At 38.8% G+C, this 12,106-nt stretch overlaps 1 protein-coding gene across 3 annotated transcripts in view; it reads right to left on the bottom strand.

Moving 5' to 3' along the window:
* The window catches only part of siah1 (siah E3 ubiquitin protein ligase 1), a 20,542-nt gene extending 8,436 nt beyond the window's left edge, over positions 1–12,106 (bottom strand). The window contains exons 1-3 of one of the 3 annotated variants that reach the window (XM_083552134.1): positions 11,900–12,078; positions 3,138–3,217; positions 1,194–1,250 (exon numbers count right to left, since the gene is read on the bottom strand). In XM_083552134.1, the coding sequence (XP_083408260.1) occupies positions 1,194–1,203 (10 nt within the window). In that variant the 5' untranslated portion in view covers positions 1,204–1,250; positions 3,138–3,217; positions 11,900–12,078. Of the gene's footprint in view, positions 1–1,193; positions 1,251–3,137; positions 3,336–3,439; positions 4,178–11,899 lie in introns of those variants that run through there. The other 2 variants (XM_083552130.1, XM_083552131.1) reach the window with 2 other exon arrangements.

Below are 12,106 nucleotides of genomic sequence, written 5' to 3'. Positions count from 1 at the left end.
ACTAGCACTAACCAAATAAGCTAAGTAATAATAAGTCTGCTTTTATATCTAGGAGGGGCAGAAGTAATAGTAAAACAATGCAGTAAAGTTGTTTCATTATTTTATAGAATAGACAGATTGGTTGAAGCAAGATTAAATTTTTACACAACTGTTATGCCTATAATTGTCTCATTTATGTGCTGGTACATGCTGGATTTTATGTAACTCTGCTTTAATACCATTATAACGATTTTTTTTTCCAGTACACCCCTACAAGTAAATAAAAGTATGTGTTAAAATCAGTTTTATTTTTCCTGATAACATCTCGCATGCATGTCCCCGAGCTATAAACTACAGTAACGCCACAAAAGCCTGTTGCGGTTATGGGGTGGGGAAAGCATACAGCAAGCATGAATCACAGCAGAAACCAAGAAATACTTAGAGCTGCTATATATATATATATATATATATATATATATCACACACACACACACACACACACACACACACACACACACACACACACACACACACACACACACACACACACACACACACACACACACACACACACACACACGTAATCTCCAAGGCATAAGGCAACCACTTCATATCCACCTTGTGTGATAATTTTAGATGCTTTAAAAAGAGCTGGTTCCCATCACTGCTGCTGAGGGCAATCCTTTATGTGTAAAGATCAATAATTCTTGTTAATTGGTAGAAGTCTTATTTGGGGAACGGATATTTAAATGGCTTTTCTGTGATGGCCCTGCTCTTATTACACTACAGTGTTGCAGGTTTCTTTGTCAGCACACAAGTCTGACACGTTCAGACAGTCTTTTAGCAGCACCAGTACTGAACATTGGGTTTAAAAGAGAGATAAGAGAGGGGGAACTGGTGGTGTGGTGTGTGTTGAGGGCAGGCTGGAACAACACACTGCATCACCACTCCCAATGCTGCAAGGACCAACAGTGGGACACGGGGCATGAGGGCTGGATGGCACAGACCTGCCCTGCTTCTCCAGATGGTGATGGAGGGAGATTACAGGGCCAAGTGACAGTGAAGGACACACTCTTCAATTATCTGGCCCACTCCTTCTCAATCACCACAAATTTCACCAAGTGTAGCAATTTCCAGAGTTTTCTACTATATAGATTTAAGCTAAAACATTCTTTAAAATCTAATGATTCAGCAAAAGTATATTAAGAACCTACCTTCGTCCATATGATTTCCCAGTAAGGCTATTTTCTTCTCTTGAAATGTGTGGACCTCTGCAAAGAAAAAGAGAAGAATAATAATGAAACCAACTGCCTGAACTCTGTTGAGTGACCCTTGTGCTCACCTGCCATTAGTCAAGATACCTTTTCTATTCAACCAAACAGGCTTTACTTGAAAGATGAAACCATATTACAATAAGCCTTGAGTATGACCGGTTACAAGCAAAGAGACTTGCACTGACAAGTAAACATAACCTATCCTCCAAACATGTTAAAATTAAACTAAACTTTGGTATTTCTCACCCTCCCTCACACACACACACACACACACACACACACACACACAAAGACAATATCCAGAGTGCAATATGGAATATACATACACATACATATAGTATAATATACAGATCAAAAGCACTGAAGAAAACATTAACATATTTTTGTTAAGTTAACTAATGAAAAAACTGAAATTAACCAAAAGATCCAGGAAATACAAATTCAATCAGACACAATATATAATATAAAATATTAATACAGAACTAATTCAACTTTTCTCCTAATGTTGAGGTTTTGAGGGTGATTGTCAATTTTACCAGTATACAAAAAGACAATCATATATGGACACAAATAGCGTAGACCTTTATTTGTGTTTGTCACTTTGAAGCTTTCCCCAATACTAACATTAAAATAATGGTAAAATTATTTTACATTTGTTTTATTACACAGAAATGAGGCATAACCAGAACATGATAACATGAATCCTTGTGTTACTTTTGATTTTAGTTCACTTTCAGCAATCCAATCTCAATATATAAAAAGGTTGAAATTAATAAAAAAGTAACTGAACACAGGCTCTGTCAGATGTGTACAGTGAAACGTGGAAGCAACGGGTAAACAGGAGATTAGGGGTGTACCTATTCTTAGAGATTTACGCGATACAGTAGGTGAATCAGCGTTCTCTTGGTGGTCAGGCTTGTTCCAGCCTGCCCTGATTGTAGTCACATTAGACCATTTACTACTAAACACACTTACTCTTACTAAAGTACACAATTAAATTAGAGCTCACCACAATTATTGGCATGCCTGATATAAGAAAAAAATAATTTATAAACATTAAACATTAAAATTTTCCACTGATCAATTTTCTTACATTTGTCATCCTAACAAAATATTTTAAAAATAAAAATGCACACATTAAAGAATGAAATGATTTAATCAAATATTATTCTTCATTTGCTCTTCTTCCCTTCCAATTCACAAACTATACAATAGCAAACATGAAATAGGTTGTGTGTTTGCATGGGAAAACCTTAGGAATATCCACCACAAGAGAGACCGATGAGAGTATAACTTATTGTGTGTGACATTATAAGTACATGGGCCTAGTCATTTTTTTCATGTACAGGGTGACAATTCTGAAGGATGGGGGGGGACTTTCATTCTCTCTTATGGACACACACACACACACACACACACACACACACACACACACACACACACACACACACACACACACACACACACACACACACACACACACACACACACACACACACACACACACACACACACACACACACACACACAGAAATAACCCTGTTTCATAGACAACTAGAATCTGGCAGAAAACCAGGAAAAAGCTCAATTGCAGCACGCAAAGAAATGCTCCTGCTTTGTCTTTCAAAGTCTCAGTCTAGCGTAAGCACCACCAACACCCACACACAAAAACAGTGGCTACATTGCTGGAGTTTACACAGAGGTCAGACCCAGTCTAGGCCTGCTAGTGAAAGTCCATTACCATATGAACATAGAGTCCAAGACTTGGGTTTATAGGTTGATGTCTGTAGGAAAGACTTAACAGACAGCATTCCATACAGGCAGTCTGGCAGCAAAAGTTAAAACAGAATACTCATTTAGAACGCACTGGGTTTTGTCAGTTACCTTTAGGCTTGTTGGCTGTTCGAGCAGCTACGCATGTGAAGAGCTTGAACACCCCCTTCCATGAGTAGACAGGCTGCAGCCTAGCGGTGGGAGACATCGGGATCGTAGTGACTCTTCATTGCGCTCTTTCCATAGAAACAAAACAGCCCATAACAGAGGGCCCCAATACAGTCCAATATCCGATATGCTCACTCGGTGCTGGCTCAGATAAAAAAATAAAAAATAAATACTGCTCCACTAGCTTTCTCAGGTTCACTGCCAGATACTCCCTGGACACTTGAGGGTGAGGCCTGGTCACTTACCTGTAACGCACGCAAAACCCTGCAAGCTATCCAAATTGTCTGTTGACTGCTTAAAAGTAGACATGTGGCTTAAAGGGAAAATCGTCATAAAAGGCAGCACAGGAAAAGCTTAAAGGGTAATGGAGAACTCCAAAAGAATGCATCAAGGAGAATGTAAAAAAATGTATCCCAAGTGGCTTGTAGACGATTGCAAGGGAGCTCAAGGAGAGTGGGAAAGAGAGGGAGAGTCGAGGAAGAGAGGAAAACCAACAGCAGCAAAGCGAGTTTCCCAACTTGTCTAAAGGCACATTCCAGCAACAAACTAAGGGGCCACTCCCAGGCAGGCCCAAGTATCCTGCGTGAACTCCAAATGAGAGACAGGAAGACGAGCCTATTCTCTGTGGGACAAGGGTAGAATCACAGCAAAGCGTTACAGAGAGAAAGAACAGTACAGACTGCACGCACGTTCGCCAATGCAGTCTGTAGGCTGAGGAGTCGAATGTCAAGCTGGAGTTGGAATGCCCCCTCTCTCCCCCGTTTCACTCTCTCTCTCTCACCGTGTCTGAGCTGTACTTTGGGCCTGACTCGTGTCAAATTACACAGCTCCACCTCCTCCTCTAACCCTGTGCCTCAGACAAAGAGACACTCAAATATAGAAGCACTACACCGAAACCCACAGAAGGGGGCACAACAAGGAAACAGCTAGAAAGTAACTAATGTCTACGTATTATCATCAAGCATTTAATCAAAAACAGCACATAAACATGAAGACGAAAGCTCATTTTACCACAAGGACATAATATTAAATCAATAACCTTTGGTGAACTAAAATGTAAAAATAATTTCAAGGTTACGATACAGAGTCTGCTATATGCTGACAATGTTTTTTTTTTCTTCTACTACACAATCATCAATAATCACACCATCCAAGTGTCTCAACACCCAAAATACTCCAACAGCACTTAATGTAAACACAGACTCACTCATAAGTCTGCCAAGACTTGACCTTTCTGCTTGAGGAGCTCAAGTTAATGCCGCTGATGATTACAGTGTGGTAAAAAAAGCAAATGCTACAAGATAGCTGGTCTCTCGACATTTGCGCTGAATGATTCAGTCGCTGCACTTTAGAACACATCAACGCCTTGTATTTTATTTGCAAACTTTGGTTGCATCTTATTGCATCTTAGAATCAAATCCATACATTGGTTTAAAAATACTCTGCCAAACAAACATTTGTTAAAAAGGGCGCATATGAATGTGTTGGTGCTTTAAGACAGAATCTCTCATCTTTCTAAAATATCCACTAGGCAAAAATGGTGCAAACAATGACACTTCAGCAATATCAATGACTCTACAAACCTGAGAACTTGTAACACCCTCTTAAAAAGTCACTGACCAATTGATCAGAGTTTCTGTTTCAAGTTTCACCTTTACAAAAGGGCAAATGCAAAGGTGCGAGTCATGCACACCTCTTTCTCACTCTAGTACAGAATAGTCACAGCTTTCATGGAGGCGTAGGCTCATTAGCATGGTTAATGTTGGAAATAATTATATAGCATTTTTTTATTTTATGCGGGTACACCTGTAAAAACTAGTAAAAATACTAAACTAAAGGAAGCTTGTAACAAACCCCGAAGCATTAGCTTTGTATTGTTACCAGTTGGATATTTTAAAACTGGCCTATACATTGTGTGTGTGTGAATATTTTATATTATATATATATATATATATATATATATATATATATATATATATATATATATATATATATATATAAAAAATATTCACACACACACAATATATATATAAAAAAAACACACACATTGCATGACATCATCTGGACAAATTAAAAGCCACTGTAATAGCAGATGGTGACTGACAGATTCACAAAAAAGAATATACCGACATGTAAACACAGAAGATGCTGGCCAAAGAAAACGGCAGAAAGTTTCCAAAGTTTCGAATCGTTTCAAACTAAAACAAAGAAAACACTGTACAATGTGAATACTGGTTTTAAAGTAATTTAAAATTGATTTTAATATTTTTAATCATATACAGTGCATTCAAAAAGTCCCTCTGCAGTGGCCGTGTAGAGTAGGGAGTGAAGCACATTTTAACGCTGGCAATAAATACGTGGATTTAGTGCGTGGAAATTTTCAAGCAGCTTTTCCGGAGCCAAGAATATAAATAAATACATCAGTGAGAATAATTGAGTTTCATTAAACAAATAGTTTATAGCTACTCTAGGTGGCCACTGCAGAGGGACTTTTTAAAACGCAACTGTATTTGTATTTTGATGTAACATGGCTATTAAATGCACTTGGCTTAGATTTCACTTATATTCTTTTATGCAATTTAAGCAATAAAAATAAAACTTTTTCTAAAAAGAAAACAAATTACAGATGGTGCCCAAGTGACGATGGTTTGACTTATGATTTTTCCTTCTTACGATGACTATAGCAATACAACAAAATTTTACAAATATTTAAACTTTAGCGGAACAGGCTCAGGCAACAGCGTGCGATGTACGATACTTTGGACGTGCAGCTGGGATGAGCTTATCTCTCACCCTGTGAGAGATAAGATCTTCAACTTACAATATTTTTTTTTACTTACAATGGTGTCTTCGTAAAGTATCTCCATCGTAAGCAGTACTACCTGTACTTGTACCTGTCTTATAGTCTCTCTCTTTAGTATTGCTCTTAATAAAGAAAAAGTAGTTCTTATTCGATTACTCAATTAAGCGATGGAATAATCATTAGAATACTTGATTACTAAAATAATTAATACCAGCAGCCCTAGCTGTAAAATTATATTGAAGCAGACCATAATCTGAATATTGCGATCAAGTTTAATGCAGATCAGTGTAGGGCTGGAATTTCAGTCCACAATACACATCTTGCTTTTCTTCGTTTCAGCCAAGACATATATTTTATTGTTTGGTTGCTAAACTGAGGGATGAATCCATTCCATTAGCACACTGCACTGAATTATGCAGTTGACTATGCAATACCATTTCATTGGGCAAGGGCAGAAGATGGTTAATTTAATACAATAGCTGTAAATACAAAACACTGTTTATTTGGGCCTTAACATTTATTTAATTGTTGTTTATTTAGGTACACTTCATGATTATTATTTACCTGAATGCCATTCATCTGAAATAGGGTGAAGTCTATTCATTTCATACCAGTCTATTCATAAGGTGATTAACAGGAAATCTTTAATGGCAGACATTAGGCAGGCATCCTTTTGAGGATATTTTCTTCCTCATGACTGGCCTATTAAACGTTAATTTCTATTACATTTTAGAATACACCCACATGAAAAATACTACAAGCACTCCCATTTTAATGAACAATAATTTAAAAGATTTTTTTTTTTTTTTAAAAGCAACTACCTTTGCTGCATTTAGCTTTCTTTATAAGTGGAAAGTTATAATGGTGTCATTTTTAACCTCTGGGTGTAAAGACTACATTCAAGATTTACATCTAAATTTACATTAACGTCATGCAGCAGATGCTCTTATCCAGAGCGACTTACATTTTATCTCATTTACACAACTAAGCAGCTATGGGGTTAAGGGCCTTGCTCAGGGGCCCAGGAGTGGCAGCTTGGTGTGGCTAGGATTTGAACTTATGACTATCAGTCCAATAACTTAGCCACTAAGCTACCACCTCCACTGGCTTGAGCTTTTTACAACAGTGGCACAAGTAACAATTTTTCACTACTGTGTTACATTTTTGGCATAAATGCATCCAGAAACAGACTCAGGTACACTCAAAAAACAAAGTGCATTAAGTACTACATAGCTTGAGTGTGTTCTCACTACAGGGTCAAGTGGTGGAGGTCTGGTACAATATTACTGACTTATTACACATTCTGCCCTGGCATGAGTTCAGCATCAAGTGATTGTATCAACCAAGTCAGATCCAAACTAATAAAGTCATAGCAATTGGTAGATTAGTATGAGTTCTGCATATTAATATTGCATCTATATTACAATATGGACAATGAGCTTAGTCATTGGGCCTCAAATGCATTTTAAACCCTAATCCATTTAATTTCAACCAGCCTATTTAAAATGTCAATATCCACATCACTAACCAAAACCTGCAGATGGTAAATTCCTTTCGCTTGCCCAAGATTGAAAGGTAATTCCTGTTCAGTGTGTGGAATCAGCTTAAAAGGTTTGAAGTTGACCTAAATTTCTGCTGAGAATCAGGAAATTGGCTTTTTGGAATTGACAGCACCTTTGACGTGACTGGATGCTCAACATGCAGTACACATGCATGTGGGGAATATAAAAAAAATAAAAATAGTTTTTACAACTTGCAAACTAAAAGATACAAACCCACTTCTTAAATGTTAGCATTCCTGTGTTGACCTTAAGAACTTGATCAAACTGCTTGTGGCATAAAACTCTCCTGCACTCTGTATGCATCTTTAACCTGTTGCTCAGTGCATGCAGCTTGCAGAGGATAGAAGTGACTTATCAATAACCATCATTTAAAAACTTTAAACCTCATACAACTACACTTTGGGAAATGCAATAGTAAAATGAAACTGCAGAAATATAATTCTTGTTCACAGAGTTCACCGCTGTGCATTACAGACAGGGCTTTAGTAACAGGTAGGACTAGAGCCATAACAACAACTACAAGCTGCTGTCTGAAACCGAATGATGCAGAACACTGTCTACTACACAGTTCATTACAGAGTCCATCCCAGCCATTACCTCCTCTTCATCTTGAACAGATCAGTTGCATGGAGATGGCCCATTATTGCCCCGCCTGGTAACGCGATATTTGTGGAGAGCACTGCACTCAGTTTGCTAAGGTAACATGCAGCTGAAACCATCAGAGGACTAATGCAGTGTACCATGTGACCAAACAGGGTGTGCATCCAACTCTCTCCCTTTGTCTCATTTGGATACCCGCACTCTCCCTATCAATCACAAAATGCAAAAAGAGGCAGACTGTCGTGTGTAGAAAGGCACCAGAAGTACACTAAATGCAGAAAGCTGGATAAGAGTAAATGAGTAGACAACTCTAACTCGGTGTATAGAAATAAATGTGAGGCAACTACAAGAATTTTTCCAACATTTATAGTGTAAAAGACAAAGGAAGAAGCATCTATATGTTTAACAAGTTAACTCAAAGGCAGTCCAACCTGATCGTAACGCAGCAATGTGCTGTGAGAATACAGTGAAGTAACCAAGAGGTCTTGCTCTTTTACCCAGTAACCATGACTGTAACATTAATGTGCACAATAGACTTTTTATTCTCATAATGCTTTTGTAACAAACACAAAGCCGAAGTATGAATACTTGGGCCAGTTCCCAAACTGCATACTACCCACTTAGTAGTTTGCAAGTACAATATATTACTATTTATCCATACTACTTGGGGCTCTTTGTATGTTCATGCAGAATGCATGCGTTAATATGTGCAGTGAAGAAGGACACAGAACACCACAATAAGAAATAGCATGAAATTCATAAACCTTACAGGCAACAGCTTTAATGTAAAAACGATCATATTCTCAACTGTATGGCGTATCCGTGGCCTAAATATTGTGTCCCAGTATTTTTCAAGGGCTTTAGGGAACACACTGACATGATATTCTTGCTATTAAGAGAAAACATAATGGCTAAAATAAAAAAAAAAAAAAAAAAAAAGGAACCCTTTTCAGTAGGGGAGATAACCCGGGTTATCGCAACCGGTTCAATGTAGATTTCAATGACTTTCTGTAGAAGTCATGAATCTGTAGGATGCTCGAGGCAAAGTCACAGTTCAGAAATATAGGCTAATCCTCGTACAGGTAAAGGCCATGAACAGGTCATATTTCAGGTTATATTGCTGTTATGACGCACAAAAAGAAAAACTAGAAGTAAACAAAGTAATGGTGTGCAAAAGAACCACAAAACATTATTATAAAATATTATAGTGGATATTGTGTGTTTATTTTTTTGACACCGAATTCCTTTGTTTAAGAAAAAAAAGTGTGAAATATCTTATCTTGGTACACTTGAAGATATATTCAATTTAAAAGTATACTTTTGAAGTTTTATGAGCCACTGTTTTGCTAAAATAATTTAATAGCAATCCCAAGTGTAATGATACACATTATATTGAAGGAATTTTGCTTCAGCAATGGCAATACGTCATCAGCACCCCAACTGGAAGCAACGTCTTAAATAAAAGAACCAAATTCTACCTAATCAGAAAAACTCCCACCTTTAAGATTTACACAATATAAAGGTCCTTTTTTGTTACAGTTGAACAGATGGCTACCTAGTATTACGATTAACAAGTGATTATCCAGCGGGTGCACTTGTTACACAAGGGAGAAACAGAAATGTTGTTTAGAAATTGTGTGTGAGAGAAAGAGAGAGGACGGCTCCTTCCGAGATGCAACCGCAGGAAACAATACAAGAAAGACACAGAAGCAAAAGGACTCAGGACACAGAAGCTGTAAAAAAGACTCAAAAGAAGCAGCTGTCATTTTGGTGAGGGGTTGCCAACTGTGTGTGGCTCGGCATGTGCAGCTGCTAGCGAGGCTGCGAAAAAGCAGAGGGGCAGACCGATCAACTGGTTAAAGAGCAACACAATATAAAATGACTCCACTGAGTCTAGTACATGAATAATCCCATTTAAGTGATTATCATATGCAAGGTTAAAGCTTGCATCATACAATCAATACAAATCAATCACTTGCTCTTCGAGGGCAGCAGATGCTACCGAAACAGACAATACCTAGTTAATAGCCGTTTCCTTAATGGTCCATCTGCTACAATTCATGAAGGTCCAGTTACATAAAATTTCTGGATATTGGTTGCTGCCTATAGTTAACAGCTATAAGTAAGACCGATTAGAAGAGCTCATCATTTATGACTAATCACTTTTAAATATCCTGTTCTTCCATTCCCTTACAAGCAATTCAAAATTTACCCGACAAGGTAAACAAACAAAATAAATGTATGGAAGCTCGTGTAAAACTACGAGATGGAACGAGGAAGAAACCTTGAGAGCATCCAGCCTTAAAAGGGAACCCCCATCCACATCTGGGGGACACCGAGTGTCTATCATTATAGCCCCATCATTGTTGAGGTGTGCTGTTCACTTAAAAGCAGAACTGTTCATGCAGATTGCAGTTGTAAGCCATTGCAGTAGACCGTTTATATTAATCAGTCAAAATCCAGCCTCATAGTTCTTGAGTTGCTTTCACTGCTAATTTTTAAGTTTTTCCACAAGAACACTTTTCAGGGTTCATAGTAACAAACTCTGTACTACACTACATTGTGTACATACATTTACTAAATATATGCCTTATACCTTAAATAACTCTACGATGACACTAAATTAACCCTGGTGATGAAGGCATCTGAACTGGTTTCCAGGTCGCTGTTTTGATCAGGAAAATAAACACGCAACGGTGCCATAGATCCTAAATGTCGCAGCAAAACTAATCTGGTATACAGTCGTTATGGATACCTGCGACATCGGATCACTGATTATCCCTGGGGAGGTGTAATGAACATGACATTTGTATGTTGTAAAAGCTTAAACACTGTCAAATTCATCGCTTCAATATACAGCCCATGGACAGCAGGGATCCAAGAAGGGCATCGGATTGAATCGCAGCTGATGGGTTAACAAAACTATCGATCACACGTCCAACATGGACCCCGAGATGCACACCATGCATAGAAGAAGCTGGGTTTCAATACGGTATGCTGTTAATAGTGGACATTCCAAACCTCCGCTGCAGATAAAGATGAATCGGATATTTCGATTCAGTGAAGCATCGTGATCTAGATCCTGCGTGTAAAGGCTGTTCAGAACAACAGGTTACAGACGTCCAGAAATCGTGCCCCAATCTGCATTAAAGCAAGGATCCAGGAGGAACTTGAGCCAGCTCAGCTGCACGTCCAATTTGCTTTCATTACAGCCCATACACTCATCCTTACACTGCCCCTGCCTCATTATTATTCTGGGTCATAGGGTCGTGTACTGGCTCCCAGTACAGCTAACAAGCAAAAAGGTCCAAAGACGGCTGCTTAATCTAGCACTGGCACTGAAACGACATTTCAGCTTTATTACCACTCATGTTATTTCTGAAAACGCAGAGCTGGAGAGCTCGCTAGACAGCTAGCCGCAGAAACAGAACCGTACTGAGCTTAGCATTCCTTTAGCTTGCTAGCAGAGCTTAGAAAACCATTAAATTATCCAAAGAAAAATAAAACATGACCTGGTCCGTATACAGGGAAATACAGTATTTGTATTTATGCAACGCCAGGAGACTATGGTTATTCCCTGCCAGCATCAGTGCCCGAACTCAAATCAGCTGCCATGTTTACAAGCTACCGTCGTTAGCTTTGAGGCTAACTCGCGTTAGCCGTTGTTCGAGACCCAATGGTAACCCCGGTTAGCTCAAAAAGCGGGCGCGTAACGCCGAGCTGCAGCTCCAGAGACTTACCTGGAAATAAATAGAATTGTCTTTCTGTGATTAAAACCCGAATGGATAATCCGTGCACTGTTTACGGTTCGGCCGTTTAAGCATCCACATTCGCAGCGGAGCTCCAATGAAAGACGCTGTGGCTGCCGGCAGCCTCGGGCTCGCGCACTCAGCCACTCATATAGGTTCGTAGCCGGGCCGCGGGCGGCGCTGTGCTCCCGGGTCTCA

Source organism: Silurus aristotelis (genome assembly GCF_946808225.1).
Source record: "Silurus aristotelis genome assembly, chromosome: 10".
Taxonomy (NCBI): domain Eukaryota; kingdom Metazoa; phylum Chordata; class Actinopteri; order Siluriformes; family Siluridae; genus Silurus; species Silurus aristotelis.
The sequence above is the reverse complement of the archived record's forward strand: the minus strand, read 5'-3'. Positions and strand labels throughout refer to the sequence as shown.